General features: G+C 40.6%; 1 protein-coding gene across 5 annotated transcripts in view; it reads right to left on the bottom strand.

The window, feature by feature from the left end:
• Pbx3 (pre B cell leukemia homeobox 3) overlaps window positions 1-18,422 on the bottom strand; it is a 200,589-nt gene that overhangs the window by 24,887 nt on the left and 157,280 nt on the right. For all 5 annotated transcript variants that reach the window (NM_001290576.1, NM_016768.2, XM_006497784.1 and 2 more), the window contains 2 exons: window positions 16,909-17,099; window positions 8,437-8,572 (listed from right to left, as the gene is read on the bottom strand). In NM_001290576.1, the coding sequence (NP_001277505.1) occupies window positions 8,437-8,572; window positions 16,909-17,099 (327 nt within the window). The remainder of the gene's footprint in view (window positions 1-8,436; window positions 8,573-16,908; window positions 17,100-18,422) is intronic.

The following is an 18,422-nucleotide window of genomic DNA, read 5'->3' on the forward strand; positions in this document are numbered from 1 at the left end:
CACTTCCAGCACCTAAGGGTAACATGGCCTGTTTCTGAGTCTGTTACAAATGGAATTATGAGTCTGTAGCATTATGGAGATACACAGAGCTATAGTGAATTTTTAGTGCCGAATTCAGTTATGCATAAATAAATCACACCATTCCAGACATTCGCACTGTCTTGGCTGTAGGACTACCACTGCCACAGATATTCTACTATGAATCTTGTGGCAAATATCCATACATATTTCTATTAGGTAAGGCTAAGAACCAATTGAACACTGATAAAGATTCCTACTGTGTAGACCACGCTGGCCTCTAACACAGAGAGATCCACCTGTCTCTGCTTCTTGAGTGCTAGGACTAGGAGTGTACACCATCAAACCTAGTTTTCTTAACATTGTAGGTTTACAATGAATGATACTTAAGTCAGTCCCTGTAAACTCACAGTTCAAATGCAAACATGCATTAATCCTGCTGAAATGCTTTGGACATTCCTTCCTGACCCCTCTTCTCACTCTTCCTTTGGTCAGTCTCCTTGTTGTATTTGACCATGTGTCTCTACCCCTGACGTCACTGAGGATGGCCATGCACTATGTATGATCTGCAATTTGCATTTTCACTTGATGTGATATTTCTAGGCCACGCTGGAATTAACATACACTAAAATCCATCCTTCCATGGCTGTAAGGTGTGCCATTATGGGAATCCACTGTTTATTCATCTTTTTAGGAAAGTGGACAACTGTACTTTAAATTTTCAGATAGTGTAGTGTTACCAACAATACTCTTGCACTGCTTCAATATACCTTTTAGGTGAGAGGATTTCCAGGGCATTTTCATATAGATGTGAAACTGTGGGTTGACTGACCTGGGCATTTCTTACATGAATACAATGACCTGACCCCTGGCAGGAAACAGCCCCCACCCCCACCCCCACTGCTGCTGCACACAGGCTTAGAACCCTGGGCATGGTTGAGTTGACTTTTTGCCAGTCTATGAAGTGTAAAATGTTGCTTCTCTGTAGTTTTTCAACTACACTCCCCAGATAGCTGCTGAGAACGGGGATGCTTTCATCTGACTGACCCTTGGATACTTTATGGCATCACTGAGGTCTTTTCCCCACTTTTTAAATTGGTCGTCTCTGGGCAGACGTGGAGATTGCACTGCTTCTTCTTTACTAAGTTACAGGAATTCCTCGTATAATGTGATTGCACATGTGGGTTGCCATGCCTGGCTCCTATTATTCTTAAGTATTAAAATATTTGGTTCCAGGACAGCCAGGGCTATACATAGAAACCCTGTCTCGGAAAAAAAAAAAAAAAAAAACCCAAAAAAACCCAACCAAACCAAACCAAAAAAAAAAAGTATTAAAATATTTGAAGTAATAAAATTTCAGTTTTATATGCATGATCAAAAATTATATTGTTAGGATAGGTGTGGTGACTCAAGCCTTTACTCCCAACACTTCAGAGGCAAGAGATAGGCAGATCTCTGTGAGTTTGAGGCGAGCCTGGTCTACAGTGCAAGTTCCAGGACAACCAGGAATACACAGAGAAACTCTCGAAAAACAAACAAACAACAGCAACAACAACAACAAACTGTATTGTTATTCTTATGTTTTTAGTATTTTAAGGTAGATTTATATAATCTCTGATGTCTAAATTTAACTGTTTTTCAGTATAATTTCTACTTTAGAGCACATTGTTCTCTTTTCAGAACAGATGATCTGTCAGAGCTGAAACAAAAATTCTTTGTTAAGGTCTAGAGACACCTTAGTGTTCAGTGGTTAAGAGCACTAGTTGTTCTTCCAGAGGAACCAGGTTTGACGCTCATCACCTACATGGTCTGTCTGTAATTCTAGTTTCTAGGGAATATGATGGCCTCTTCTGGTCATGCATGTACATGATACACAGACATACATGCAGGCAAACACCCATATAAAATGAAAACATTTAAATTATTTGCTTCCATTTCTCATGAACTTGAACTAAAAACTATAACGATAGAAATTAATGTGTTTAACCGAATAACCATTTCATCCACTTCAGAGATATAGAAAGAGGGATTTTCATGGGAGGTTAATTTTTTAGACAGGAAGTAGGTGAATTCAGAAAGCTGTCATAATTTAAATGGATACATGACTGCTGAAAGTCTCTGCTAGATGGGACAAGATTAGGAAGCATGTCTTAAGACAGATGAGTATCTCTGTCTATATTATTTCTGGGTCTTCACCCTTTTCTCAAAACTTTCAAAACAAACTGTAGAAAATAAGTGGTGCAGCCAGGTGTGAGGGAGAATGTCCATAGACCCAACTACTAGGTAGATGGAAACACGGGGACCATTGTACCCACAGGTTTGAGTGAGGCCTAGGCAAGATAGGAAGACTTAATTTCAAATAAAGACAAGAGGCAGAAAAGCCCGGTATGAATCATCAAACAGTTCAGTGGGTAAAGGAACTTGATACCATGGTTGACAACCTGAGTTTGGTTTGTGGAACCTACGTCAGAGAAAGAACTGACTCTGCATGTGCCAGTGCACACTGCATACCCATGCCCCCTCACACACAGAAACAAACATATGGTTAAAAAAAAAGTTAGGTGTGAAACAACACCCTTCTCAATAGTCACAAATAATATAAAATATCTTGGCGTGACTCTAACTAAGGAGGTGAAAGATCTGTATGATAAAAACTTCAAATCTCTGAAGAAAGAAATTAAAGAAGATCTCAGAAGATGGAAAGATCTCCCATGCTCATGGATTGGCAGGATCAACATTGTAAAAATGGCTATCTTGCCAAAAGCAATCTACAGATTCAATGCAATCCCCATCAAAATTCCAACTCAATTCTTCAACGAATTGGAAGGAGCAATTTGCAAATTTGTCTGGAATAACAAAAAACCTAGGATAGCAAAAAGTCTTCTCAAGGATAAAAGAACTTCTGGCGGAATCACCATGCCAGACCTAAAGCTTTACTACAGAGCAATTGTGATAAAAACTGCATGGTACTGGTATAGAGACAGACAAGTAGACCAATGGAATAGAATTGAAGATCCAGAAATAAACCCACACACCTATGGTCACTTGATCTTCGACAAGGGAGCTAAAACCATCCAGTGGAAGAAAGACAGCATTTTCAACAATTGGTGCTGGCACAACTGGTTGTTATCGTGTAGAAGAATGCGAATCGATCCATACTTATCTCCTTGTACTAAGGTCAAATCTAAGTGGATCAAGGAACTTCACATAAAACCAGAGACACTGAAACTTATAGAGGAGAAAGTGGGGAAAAGCCTTGAAGATATGGGCACAGGGGAAAAATTCCTGAACAGAACAGCAATGGCTTGTGCTGTAAGATCGAGAATCGACAAATGGGACCTAATGAAACTCCAAAGTTTCTGCAAGGCAAAAGACACCGTCAATAAGACAAAAAGACCACCAACAGATTGGGAAAGGATCTTTACCTATCCTAAATCAGATAGGGGACTAATATCCAACATATATAAAGAACTCAAGAAGGTGGACTTCAGAAAATCAAATAACCCCATTAAAAAATGGGGCTCAGAACTGAACAAAGAATTCTCACCTGAGGAATACCGAATGGCAGAGAAGCACTTGAAAAAATGTTCAACATCCTTAATCATCAGGGAAATGCAAATCAAAACAACCCTGAGATTCCACCTCACACCAGTCAGAATGGCTAAGATCAAAAATTCAGGTGACAGCAGATGCTGGCGAGGATGTGGAGAAAGAGGAACACTCCTCCATTGTTGGTGGGAGTGCAGGCTTGTACAACCACTCTGGAAATCAGTCTGGCGGTTCCTCAGAAAACTGGACATAGTTCTACCGGAGGATCCAGCAATACCTCTCCTGGGCATATATCCAGAAGATGCCCCAACAGGTAAGAAGGACACATGCTCCACTATGTTCATAGCAGCCTTATTTATAATAGCCAGAAGCTGGAAAGAACCTAGATGCCCCTCAACAGAGGAATGGATACAGAAAATGTGGTACATCTACACAATGGAGTACTACTCAGCTATTAAAAAGAATGAATTTATGAAATTCCTAGCCAAATGGATGGACCTGGAGGGCATCATCCTGAGTGAGGTAACACATTCACAAAGAAACTCACACAATATGTATTCACTGATAAGTGGATATTAGCCCCAAACCTAGGATACCCAAGATATAAGATATAATTTGCTAAACACATGAAACTCAAGGAGAATGAAGACTGAAGTGTGGACACTATGCCCCTCCTTAGATTTGGGAACAAAACACCCATGGAAGGAGTTACAGAGACGGAGTTTGGAGCTGAGATGAAAGGATGGACCATGTAGAGACTGCCATAGCCAGGGATCCACCCCATAATCAGCATCCAAACGCTGACACCATTGCATACACTAGCAAGATTTTATTGAAAGGACGCAGATGTAGCTGTCTCTTGTGAGACTATGCCGGGGCCCAGCAAACACAGAAGTGGATGCTCACAGTCAGCTAATGGATGGATCATAGGGCTCCCAATGGAGGAGCTAGAGAAAGTAGCCAAGGAGCTAAAGGGATCTGCAACCCTATAGGTGGAACAACATTATGAGCTAACCAGTACCCCGGAGCTCTTGACTCTAGCTGCATATATATCAAAAGATGGCCTAGTCGGCCATCACTGGAAAGAGAGGCCCATTGGACTTGCAAACTTTATATGCCCCAGTACAGGGGAATACCAGGGCCAAAAAGGGGGAGTGGGTGGGCAGGGGAGTGGGGGTGGGTGGATATGGGGGACTTTTGGTATAGCATTGGAAATGTAAATGAGTTAAATACCTAATAAAAAATGGAAAAAAAAAAAAAAAAAAAAAAGAACTAGAAAGAAGACTATAAGAAAGAGGAAGAGACCTATGGATAGGAGGAGGGAGAAAGAGAGATTAATGGATTTTGGTGTGATTAAGGGAACGATAATAGTGAAGAGCGAGAAAGATAGGGGAGTGTGTGTGTGTGTGTGTGTGTGTGTGTGTGTATAGTATATGTGTACTTGTCTATGTATGTGTATATTCACACATATATATATAGAAACATATGTATATATGTATGTATGTATGTATATATGTGTGTGAATATACATACAAGTACTTAATTTTTTCATGTTTTAGCTTTATCAGCAATGTCTTTTATTGTTACTGAAAATGCAATAGACCTATACACTGTGTCCTAAAACAAAAATGAATATTTCCTATTTTAAATTATTTCATAATAAACATTTTTAATGTTATTTTTACTATTTCATCCTATTCATAAAGCACACTGAAAATATAGAAAGGAGAACAGATTCAGAAAAAAATTAAATAAAACCCAATTAAATAAAAAAAAAAAAAAAAAAAAAAAGTTAGGTGTGATGACAAATGCTTGAAATCCCCACACGGAGGTACTGGCAGGGGGCAGCAGCAAGTGCCAGTCAGGCCAGGCCACACTGAGGAATGCTGTTTCAGGACATCTCAAAGCATAGAAACAAATGCAAATGAATGCACTAAACAGTGTTTTAGAACACTTGTTAAATGTGTTCCCAGTCCCTTTAGAAGTGAAATCTCTTGACAGAACAGCCAGAAGAAAACCTTTTATTGCTAATTCCACAAGCATATATTGAATATGTCCTAGAACTACATCTAAATTGCTATATACTAAAGATATATATATATATATATATATATATATATATATATATATATATATATATATATAAACCTGGATTATAGAGCTCTTGAAAAGGATATAATGTATGCTATTCCCCAGTGTCAAATATATTATTAAAAGTTAAAAACAAAGAGTAGGAGCAGAAAAACACATTAAAGGATCCACAACATTCAGGCAGGAAAGCAGACCTGGCTGTCAGCTGGCTCAGCACATGAGTCCTTCCACTGGGGTTTGGGGACATACACTGTGCTGTTTAATCTTATGCTCAGCTTGGCTGGGTTTAGAGTCACCTACATACAAGTCATACCTTAGGACTATCTATGAGGTCATTTTCAGAGAATAAAAGACACAATGGGGATCAAAGTTCAATTCACAATCCAACCTACAGCCACACACTCCCACCACCAGGCCTCCCTGCCATGAAGGCCTGTATCCTCAAACTGTGATCACAATTAGCCCTCCTTCCCTACTGCTGCCCCGGTAAGGTATGTGGTCAGAACAAGATCACCTCAAGCATCCAAACCCCAGAAAGCCCATCTCATATCCAAACACTGTTACTTTGCTCACTCTGGAACCCAGCACATTGCACTCAGTGTTTCAAGTGGAAGTCAGTGCTGCACAGTCTGTACAGAGGCATCTTCTATTAAATATAACTTTGTACATGGCAATCCAAATCAACTACATCCTATTCGAAACTACATCCTCCAGGCAATCCTGGAGACTGAAGTTCTGTTCCTACAATCCAGGAGGAAGCAAAGACACAACTCCTGAAAGTTGTCCTCTCATTTCTGCACACAAAATTGCATGTGTGCCTGCAAATACATTAAATAAAATACTTTAAAAAGAAACTGGGCAGGAAACAAATTACACCACAATTTAATAAGCAAAGGAAATTAAGCTTTGAATGAAATCCTAATTATAAGTCAAAGTTGCTCTGGACACAATATTAAAGCAAAAATTTTAAAAAGCAGCCTAGGATTAGGAGTGGTGGCCCCAGGCCTATAATCCCAGCAGTATGGAGGCAGAGGGCAGGCAGATCTTAGTGAGTTAGTTCTAGGCTAGCCAGGCTACACATTGAAACCCTATCTCAAAACAAACAAACAAAACCAACAACAAAACAAAATCAGTGTAAAAGCAGGGTATTATTTTCTCTTAAAAACAATCACATAGACATTAATATTGGAATCCAAAGGGAATATTTTTTATGTCTGGGGTTCATGTGTATACAAGGAATATATGTATTATATGCCAAGATGTAGTAGTCTGAATAAGAATGGTCCCTCTAGACTCCTGTTTGAATGTCTGGTCCACAGTTGGTGGAAACTGTTCAGGAAGGATTAGGATTCGATTGAGGGGCTGGAGAGATGGCTCAGCGGTTAAGAGCACTGACTGCTCCTCCAGAGGTCCTGAGTTCAATTCTCAGCAACTACACGGTGGCTCACAACCATCTGTAATGGGATCTGATGCCCTCTTCTGGTGTGTCTGAAGACAGGAACAGTGAACTCATATAAATTATATATATATATACACACACACACACACATATACACATATATATACATATACATATATATATACACACACATATATAAAGGATTCTATTGAGGATTCAATTCTATTCAACATTGAACTTTTAGGAGAGTTAGACTTTCTTTAAGCTCTACATTGCAGGACTGGTTCTTATATCACCACTGTTCATTCCCAACAGAAGCATGGCTTATATGGCAAACTATTTTTTAAAAAGTGAAAATTTGAATTCAGTATATTATTGAATTTAGGTAATTTCAGTTATATATTTACTGTTATCCTTCAGTCACTACAGCAGGGTGTGCTCCAGAATCCCTCAGGGAACAGCAACATCCAAAGACGTTCAAGTTACATAAACAGAGTATTTGTATTTCGCCTACACAGATCCTCCTGAACACTGAAGTCATCTCCATAGTACTTATAACATCTAACTCATTACTGTAATATTTATCAAATAATCACAAAGCTATAACTGCTGGCACAGATGCACTGTTTTTCAATGGATACAGAAAGAATATATGTTCTTAAATTAATTAATGATTTATTTTATACGTATATTAGTGTTTTACTTGAATATATGTCTGTGCACCAAGTGCCTACGCCCATCAGAAGAGGGCAGTGGATCCCCTGGGACTGGAATTACAGATGGTTGTGAACTGTCCTGTGGGTGACAGGAACTAAACTGAAGTCCTCTGGAAGAGCAGCAAGTGCTCTCAACTGTTGAGCTCTCTCTCCAGCCTTGAGGAAGACTATGCTATTATTATCTTGACCTACAATGAGTAACAAGGAAGAAAGCAAAGAAATCCACAGAATGCCAACCCTGCAGCACAGCTATCTACACACAACTCTGAACTCCTTCTTTAGGCTTTCACTGAAGAGCTCAATTAATTTCCTTTCAGCAACAAAATATAAATTGGTTTCTTATTGAAGTGGCTTGGGTGAGCTATGTGGGTAAAGGAAATAGGGGTACAGGGGAGTGACTGAAGTGTCAACCGTGCCTCTTCCTGTGGCACACTTACCTGTCAGAAGCAGACTGACACTGAGGGCTGGAAGGCGGACAGAATCTTCACTCCTATCCTTAATGTTTGTAAAACATCACTTAGGCTTTAAATTCTCACATTAAATAATGTCAATCTGGAGATTAATAAAATGGCTTCTCTGAAGATGACTGCTTGGCTGTGACAGCAGATGAGGCCCTGGCGCAGGTGGCCTGCATCCCAGAGACCACAGCTTGTGGGTCCTCACCTGTGATACTGTGATGCTGCATTTCTTGGCCAGCTCCTCTTTGGCTTCTTCACTGGGGTAGGGGTTGCTGAGGTGTGAGTAAAAATATTCATTCAAGATTTCCGTAGCCTGTTTACTGAAGTTACGCCTTTTCCGTCTATGAGAAAAGCAGGGAGGAAAAAGTGAGTCACAAGTATAATTAGCATCAGCTAAAGGGACAAATAATTAGGACTAGATAAAAGAAAGTGGGCGTCCACTTCTTCTCTATGAGAGCTACGTGAGACTTCAGGAAGCCTCTGCATGGCCCGGCCCTCTCTAAGGTATTGCATCAATAAGGAAAGTGTAAGAATGTGAAGCACAGTTCATCTCATTCTTCATCAAAAAAAAAGGTTTATTCGAAACTTAATGTATTGTAGGTGTTACATAAAGACACACCGGGAATGAAACAAACATGCTCTAAGGAACTTACAGGCACCTGCAGCTCAGAACGAGAGTAGAAAGGCATTAAATAAAAACACAGGCTGGATCCCGGAGAGTTGGCGCATGCGCAGTTGACTGTTACTGAGCCAGTGGGAGTTACCGTCCCTGCTGGTCCCTGGTCAAATGCATCCATCCAATGGTGCACTCTCAGCATTAGCAAAATAAGAAATTTTATCTTGTCCTTTACATCAAAAATGGAGACTTTCTTATTTGGGGACTTTGAGGCACTGAAAACCCAAACACCGCCCAGATAGATTCCTTGGTATTTATGATTACTAAATCTTCAGTTTTTAAGCTTATATTTTTGTACAACACAACAAAAAAATTTAAAATAACAATATGAGTGGACTTGGAGGGATTTAAGAGGAAAAAGGGGTAAATTCGAATCAAAAACGTTTTTTAGGATATTTCTTCTGAACAATACGGTGGCCCAGAAATGCAAACATGATTGTTTTCCTTGGATGCCAGAAGGGTTTAAACCAGAAGTGCAATCAGTCAGTAGGCAGTAGATTATGTTGTATATTTATATATTTAAAAATTTAAAGAAAAGTTAGTTGTAACTAACTTTTTCCAAAGTGTGCTATGCATATTTTTAATGGAAGATGACATGTATTTTCACAAAAATTCTCAGGCACATTAAGTTATAAACTGAAGTAAAACCCAGGTGCTTGCTTTGAAAAAAAAAAAAAACACAGGCTGGGGCGCAGTGGGGTGGTACATGCCGTTAATCCCAATACACAGGAGGCAGAGGCAACATCTCTGTGAGTTTGAAGCTAACCTGGTCTACATAATGAACTCCAGGCTAGCCAAGGCTACATAGTCTAAACATGTCTGAATCCCCTCGCCCCCAGAACCCCACAGAAATTAGTAGGTTTGCAGCACAGTGACCATACAAAGTGTCATGAAGAAAAAGTGTGTGGTGAAATGACAGTGTGTAACAGGGACACAGGACACAGGTCACAGACTCAGGAAAGCACTCCTTGAGGAAATCAATCCAAGATCCAGAAATGTATAGGAGTTAGATGAAGAGGAGAGGTAAATAGGAGTGGGCAGAGGAAATGACCCTGAGATACACAACAACTCAGTTAGTTTAAAGGGTTTGAAGAGGCTCAGAAAAAGCTAGGGAACACAGGAGATGGTCTGAAGGAAAGGCGAGTTTGGGTCAGAGAGGCTGTGCACCTTCCAAGCTGACTCAGCTTTTAATCTCAGTGTAACAAGAAGCTGTTGAGGCTTCAAGTTTTCCTGTTATTGTTGTTGTTTAAATTATTTTACATTTGCTTATTTAATGTGTGTGCATGCATATGTGTATGTGTATGCATGATATATGTATGGAGGCATTTGTGTGGTATTCAGAAGACAACTTGTGGGATCTGGTTCTATCCTTCCACCAAGTAGGCTCCAGGATGCAAATTTAGGCCGTCAAGCTCCATACCAAGAATTTTAACGCAAAGAGCCTTCTCACTGACCCCACTTTCATATATTTCTGATTTGTTTGTGTTTTAAGACAGGGTCTAGCCTTGTGGCCTAGAGCTTTCTATGTAGACTTGGTTGGCTTCAAACTCAGAGATCTGCCTGCCTTCTGATCCTGAGTGCTGAGACTATATGCTTGTGCCAGTTTCCATGTTTTTAGTGGTCATTCTGACATGGAAAACAGTTGGAAGAGGGCACAAAAGGAAATGCAGAGACGATGAAGATCTGGCATCACTAGTCAAGCTGGAGGTGATGGTAAGACAGAACACAGCAAAAGCCATAGAAATAAGATTCAAGATCCAACTGCCTGGACTTCAGTACATGTTCCTCACGATGGAATGAAAAGAGGAATATATTTTGCTGTTTTAGCTAGAGGGGTGTGTGTGTGTGTGTGTGGCAAATATCAGAAAACCAAATATTTATTAACAACATATTTTGAGTAGCAAAAACATTGCTTATATTTGGTGGTTATTATTTCTGTTTTGAAGAATTCCAGCTTGAAAATGAACATCTGTCAGATTTCACTTTAGATTAGCTACTCCGTGACTGGAAAACGCCTTCCCTAGATAATTCTCTCAGCACTTGCTTCCAAATCATCTTAATGACTTTCTCAACTGTGATATTCTGCACTCAGGAAAGTAAGTGTATGTGTGACCAGACCTGCTGCTTACCATGATATTATGAACATAGCAGGTTGGGTACAACCTGGCCAGTACAACACTCAGTCAAAGGAGCAATTAATGTAGGTTTGATGAAAGCATCACAGGTTTCTGTCCTGAACTTTCTTAATTTTAATAACGCTGGGAAATTAAACCATTGCATTCTCGGGGTGACTAAAATGAAAGGGATTTGATGATAAAATGGATAAAGGAAGAAGAATAAGAAAAAGGGTAGATGAGAAACCCACAAAAAAGAATTCATATTTTGCCGGGCGGTGGTGGTGCGCGCCTTTAATCCCAGCACTCGGGAGGCAGAGGCAGGTGGATTTCTGAGTTCGAGGCCAGCCTGGTCTACAAAGTGAGTTCCAGGACAGCCAGGGCTACAGAGAGAAACCCTGTCTCGAAAAAACAAAACAAAACAAAACAAAAAAGCCCAAAGAATTCATATTTTTCAGGAATCACATGTGGCCTGAAAATAAAGACTGAGGTCTGACCTCCTCCTTGCTGAGTAGAGAGTGAGGTAATGAGGTAAGCGGGGTAGGAAAGGTCCAGAATTGATACTGAACATGTCAAACTGAATGCATTCTCTATCGAGAGCACACAGGAATGACTTGCACATAAAAACCCACTTTTGCAGCTGTATGTGGAAGACAGCCATGCCAGGCCCCTCTGTTAAAAGACAGCAATGTGCTGCCACTGAATGATGGCTACCTCAGATACCTAGCTGTCTGCTCTAATCCTCCTCATACCCCATAGTTAGCCATTCCACTCAACTCTACTGCATGGCTACAACATGGAGCCCAAGGACAAGGCCAGGGTTCATGGAGGTAAATGACAGGTAGGCATTTGTTTGGGCAATGGGAATAGTAAAGGAAGGAATAGAAGGAAATCTCTAGAAAGTAAAGTTTGACTCAAAATTTTTGTTGAAAGAACAGATTAAAATGCAATGTCAACTTAGCTCTGCATGAATTATGACATGGGAGAAGCATCCATACAAGTTTGTTCCTGAATGATTTACACTAATTGTATACAAGCTCATCTAATTATCAAGAAAACATGAGCATGATCTTCTGGAAAGGCACACTGAGCAAGGGCTTGCATGTCTGGATAGGTGTGTAGGCCTGGAGCACAACCAGCTTGCTTCTTGGCATAGAGGAGTCACTCAGAGCCCAACACAAGCAAAGGACTGAAATTCACAGTCTGTATTCACTGGAAGGCATAGGACAAAGGATGGTCCTATAAAAAATTTCCACTAAGCATATCTCCTTGGTTTTTCTGCTCCAGGGTGCCACACTTTAAATGGCTATGCCTTAGGCCATGTGCACTGTCCACCAGTCTCAAGGCTGTGTGTCCCAGCACCACCACTGGGATTGGGGGTTGGAGGGGCAGGTTTGAGTGGGGGCACGCTCTGCTCCCAGATCTGCCATCCTCTCCTTCTAGTTCTGCTCATTCAAGGTCATAGCATACTTACTTTGTGGAAGAAAAAGAAATCATTTAGGTGTCTATGTTATAAGTGCAGTTATATAAAAACTAAACATGCTTGCAGACAATAACAGCAAAGCAGTCACAGGGAAGAACAGAACGTGTTAGCACAGAGTCCTGGCTGATGTGCATTCTAAATATCTTTCTTATTCTTTTTTATTAGCTCAAATTTGATAATACAAATTAACCATTGCTTCTGGATGTCCCCTCTCAGACTCTGATACCAGCTATTAAAAGTATCAGAAGTCATTCATGTGACCAGAATACTTTGTATGAAATTCTCAAAAAAGCAAAAATATTAAATCAAACAAGCAAAACCTGTGGTGGATGGGGCTGGAGAAATGGCTCAGCAGGTAACAGCACTTGCACACTTGCTGCTGGTTCAGAGGACACAGGTTCAGTTCCCAGCATCCATCAGACTCACAATCTGATCTGACACCCTCTTCTGGACTCCACAGAGACTGCATGTGTATTAAAAGGAAAGCACCTGCCCAGGACACATGACCCAGGACACCTGAAGACCAAGTTCTCAGCACAAAGGAGGTTTATTTGTCCTAGATAGACAATGGACAGGGAACAAGAGACAAGGACGGGAGATAGAGGATGAGGGAAGGAAACAAGGGAGAGCAAGCAGGGGTATTTGTCCCAGAGGACAAAGGACTGCCTCTGGATAGAGGAGACTCACATGGCCTATAGGAAAATGGCAGTTTATAAAGGTAAAGAGGAAAACCCCATGTTAGGATGAGGTGATTAACTTTAATTGGGCATGTTAATTAGGTGAGCCAATGGGGGCTTTTGATTGCTGGACTTCAACACTTTGATAAGTGGACCTTGGTAATCAGTTTCAAGGGGGAGGAAGTAGCCAAATAAGGAAATAGACCTTGGTGGCTAGCATTCAGAATGTAATCTAACAGTTTTAAGCAAGGCAGGGAATAAGGAAGAAAGGCAAGACCTGTCAGAGCCATGTTTACAAGCTGGCTAGAGTCCCTTCATGTATCCTACATGTACATCACGTGCACACACACATATATAAACACACAAATAAATATGTAAAAGCCTTTAAAAAATGAAAATATATGCCCACATGTACAAACCATATTCAGATATATGCATATACACATAATAAAAATAAAAATAAAATCTTTTAAATAAGCCCTTTTAAAATTTAAGTTTATAAGAACTTTACTGTGCTAATGAAAGTGAGTTTTTATTACAATTTAAAAGACACCCTTTTTTTGAAAATAGGACAAGTCAGTCATTTATGGAAAAAAATATGTCACATTTTCAAATATAACTGTGTAGCATTTTTTCCTTGGCATATTTCTAATAAAGTATCTTTAAAATAAAAAGTAGGCATTCATGTGGCCCATCAATCAATTAGGTTTTCTAATTGATGACATATAAAGAAGGCTCTTGCTGTCATTTTAACTTTCAATGACTCTGTGGCCTATGGGGGGCTGGGGAGGGGGTGTCATCTCATGAAAAGCCGCTAGAAAACAGAGTAAAAAACAAACATTCATTTTTGAGAAGTAATCCATAGAAGATAATTAAAAAGTTAAAAGATCAAATATTGAATAGTTTCCCTTTCTATCCAGTTCTCTTTCCCAGGATTTTCCATCCCAGTGCAATCACAGTATCACCAAACGGAATACTATTCAATGGTATTGTTTGCCTGCTTATCCATCTCCTCGAGTAGAATGCAAGCTAACTGGGTACATACATTTACTTGTCTGGTTAACCGTGTATGTCCCACAGCAATGTAAGTAGCTGAAGAAGGAAGAAAGGAAGGGTTGGGGAGAAAGCTATAATTCAAACTAGTGAGAATAATTAAAATGCTCAAACACAAGCTAATGGGTCTAGGAGTGATGGTACACATCTTGAATGCCAGCACTGAGAGGCAGAGGCAGGCAGATCTCTGAGTTCGAGGCCACTCTGATCTACAAAGAAAGTTCTAAGCAGCCAGGGCTACACAGAGAGACTCCGTCTCAAAACAAACAAATGAAAAAACATTAAAACATTCGCAATGCTTTCTAAAAACAAAAACAAAACAAACAAACAAAAAAAAAACTAGAATTGTTGAAATCTTTTATCCCTCTCTCTTCTAGTTTATGCATTTTCCAAACTCTGTGCGATGATCTTGGTATTTTAAAACTAGAAATAATAGTAAACCTTAAATCTGTCAAGTGTGGTGACATTTGCCTGTAATCCCAATGCCTCTGGAGTCTAAAGCAATGAAGATTATATTTCAACATAACCACTTTTTAAGAGGCTGAGCATGTAGCTCACTGGAACAAAGCTTGCCTGTCATGTATAAGGCCCTGTGTTCCATCCTCAGTACAAAACAGAAAATCCGCCGGGTGGTGGTGGCACACGCCTTTAATCCCAGCACTTGGGAGGCAGAGACAGGCGGATTTCTGAGTTCAAGGCCAGCCTGGTCTACAGAGTGAGTTTCAGGACAGCCAGGGCTACACAGAGAAACCCTGTGAAAAACCAAACCAAACAAACAAACCAGAAAATCCAACACTGAAGATCTTCACAACAACAAAGAACAGGCCATAGTCATTGAGCCTTAAACTCCAGGGAAATGAGTGTACCGCACCCCGAAAACCAACAGGCTACCATAGTTTTAAGCAAAGCATCAGAACACAACAGTGGTACTAAGGGCAAGATGATAAAAATGAGCTGTGGGGACTGAGCCGGTGGACAGACAGGTCTGCACAAGGGTCGTGTTAGCTTATGTACAAAAGGATGGATGGGAACCACTAGTCCAAGAGAGGAAAGCAAAAAGCTAGTACAAAAGATACCTCCCAAAAAGATTAAGATTCTTGGAGACTAGTTCAGCAGGGCCAGGGGCTCCAAAATTTTGCTTATTTAGGAAATAGTTTAAAATTAGGTGGAAAGGTCTCCTGCTTGAATCTTACGCAGGTGTGACATACCCTTAGTTTTCTAGCTGAAACAACAATATATATAGCTCATATATTTGTGTTAATATTCTGGGATCTACATAAAAATGATGGCTTCTGTCAGAATCTAAGAAGAGAAGAAAACAAGATAAAAAGAGAAATTCTTTTCCAAAGCTGGACTGACCTCTGGCTTGAGAAATGCCCCAGAGGCATCTTCACAATCAGTCTGTACTAAGTCCTTGACAGCTCTTCAGTGTCATTCCTTAGGTCACCATAGACAATTAACTACCACATCTGATCTGTTACCTCACTCCACACGGGGACACTAGCACACTTTCTCACTTAGCCTGACAGAGACTAGTGTTTTATGGTAATGTGATCAATCAGGCAGAGCTGTGTCTCTAGACTATCACTGTCTCAGGTGTTTTCAGACAGTAGACATAAGCAGAGTAAATGTTCAATTCTTAGAGGGGCTGGAGAGATGGCTTAGTAGTTGAGAGCAAAACACTTGGTTGCCAGTTCCCAGCACCCACATGGTGGCTCACAACAGTCCCCAACAGTCCAGAGGACCTGATTGCCTTCTTCTGACTGTCATGAGCTCTTTCACACATTGGTACACAGAAAGACATGCAGGCAAAATACCCCAAATGAAAAAATAAAAATAATCTTTAAAAAAATCATTTAAAACAAACTGCTATTAGTTTCATAAAAAAACAAAACAAAACAAAAACAAAAAAAAAAAATCCACCATCAACAAAACAAAACCAACACTGCCTTGGTGTCAGAATGGAAAGGATGTAGTTAGTCCTAAAGCCTTAGCAGCACTAACCCACTCATTTTCAGTCACTCAGTTGGCAGCTACCTAGCTATCCTTCCAGTAGAAATGCAGTTATATAAAAACTAAACATGCTTGCAGACAATGACAGCAAAGCAGTCACAGGGAAGAACAGAATGTGTTAGCACAGAGTCCCGGCTGATGTGCATTCTAAATATCTTTCTTATTCTTTTTTATTAGCTCAAATTTGATAAAACAAATTAACCATTGCTTCTGTATGCCACCTCCTAAACTCTGATGCCAGCTATTAAAAGTATCAGAAGTCATTCATGTGACCAGAATACTTTGTATGAAATTCTCAAAAAAGCAAAAATATTAAATCAAACAAGCAAAACCTGTGGTGGATGGGGCTGGAGAAATGGCTCAGCAGGTAACAGCACTTGCACACTTGCTGCTGGCTCAGAGGACACAGGTTCAGTTCCCAGCATCCATCAGACTCACAATCTTCCAAAACTCCAGCTCCAGAGGACCTGACATCCTCCAGGACAAGAAAAGGCTGCTCTGACGCATGGGTAGCAAAAGGTGGATCACCCATCTATTCACAAAAAGGCGGTCATATAACTAAAGTAATGAAGGCTCTAAGACTGGCCAGCCAGTTTCTCTGGAAACAACCTATGCGGAGTGAAGGGGAAAAACCATGCAGACGATTCGTGGCTTCACATACCTGGCATCAAGGAACCTTGATCTCAAAATCATAACTGCTTCACACGTGCTTTGCTTGAGCTGCATCTGAATGGAACTAAATTTCCGATGGATGATGCCCACCATCCTTTCGATCTCTTTCGGGGAAATGGGACGCGTTCTACTCTGTTCTCGGAGAAGGTTCATCACATGTGTTGTGAATTCATTACATGCCTATAAACGGGAAAAAAAATTACCCCTTAGGAAACTGAAACTTTGTATTATCACACCCAGACATTCACCCATCTGAATTTCCACTTCACTTGCAATGGCCAGCACCACTATGCAGTGGGTAGGGAGAGTGTGAAGCAAGAAGCCGAGGAGGTACTGGTGGTATGGTTAAAACTGCAAGATTTCTGAAACTGAGTGGCCAGACATGCAAGGGACCAGACTCTGAATTCCCTTCTCACCTGGCCCTGCTCCACTTACAGATGTTTCCCACTGGAATGCACTGGAGGCTATCTCCTATCAAGTGCATGCTCATGGCTAATACTAAATGTCTTCTATTTTCTCCAGGGTGTTGTGCTACTGCAGGATCATGAAGTTACAACCTTTCCAGAGATACCAAGAACACAGAAATGAGCAAGAGCTGGCCTTCAGAGATCAGATGCAATATTATTTACCACATAAACCAGTGTAAAGGCCAATAGAAGGATGGGTAAGAAGTGTTCTGCTAATTCCAAAGAAGGAGTAGTACCATCCAGAAGCTTTGTGGTGGAAGGGCAAAGGGTGTTTACAGATAAAAACAGGTGAGATCACAAGCATAGTATCCTAGTGATATAACAGGTTGAATTCAGAGGGGCAAGAGGAGAAAGAAGGGATTCCTGTTTTGTTTTGTTTGGTAAATCCACTAGCACAGGGATTCTGGCCTGAGTAAGCACACATCTTTTTAAAGCAACCATTCTAATAACATCAGTTTGGTTATTTATCGTGCAGGCCCCCAGAAAACAAATCAGTTCTTCAAGGGAGAGGTAGAGGAAACCAAGAATCCAAGCTGAGTCTGAAACGTCTTAGCTAGCAACCCCCAGAGACCATCTCCTTCAGTTGCCCTACTGAATTTCCATGCCCAGCATTGTGTAAGAGGGTCTGCACTGAATCCAGTACTTCCTCCGTGAATAAACAGCAGTCTGCACTCTGAATAAAGAGCACCCGGCATCTCAAGACTGTAGGAAATCACATTCTGAAGCTTTGATAACGTTCACCTCCCTCAACACTGCTGATGAGAGCAATGTTTCTTAACTGCTCACTGAACTTAGTCAAACTTTCCTACACAGACTCTAAGAAGAATACTAAGTCTTTGTTTGTTTGTTTGTTTTCCCAAGACAGGGTTTCTTGTGTAGCCCTGGCTGTCCTGGAACTCACTCTGTAGACCAGGCTGGCCTTGAACTCAGCAATTCGCCTTCCTCTGCCTCCCAAGTGCTGGGATTAAAGGCGTGCGCCACCACGCCAGGCCAGAATAGTAAGTCTTGCTCACCACTCATTTGCAGCACTTCCCAA

Source organism: Mus musculus, chromosome 2, assembly GCF_000001635.26.
Source record: "Mus musculus strain C57BL/6J chromosome 2, GRCm38.p6 C57BL/6J".
NCBI lineage: Eukaryota > Metazoa > Chordata > Mammalia > Rodentia > Muridae > Mus > Mus musculus.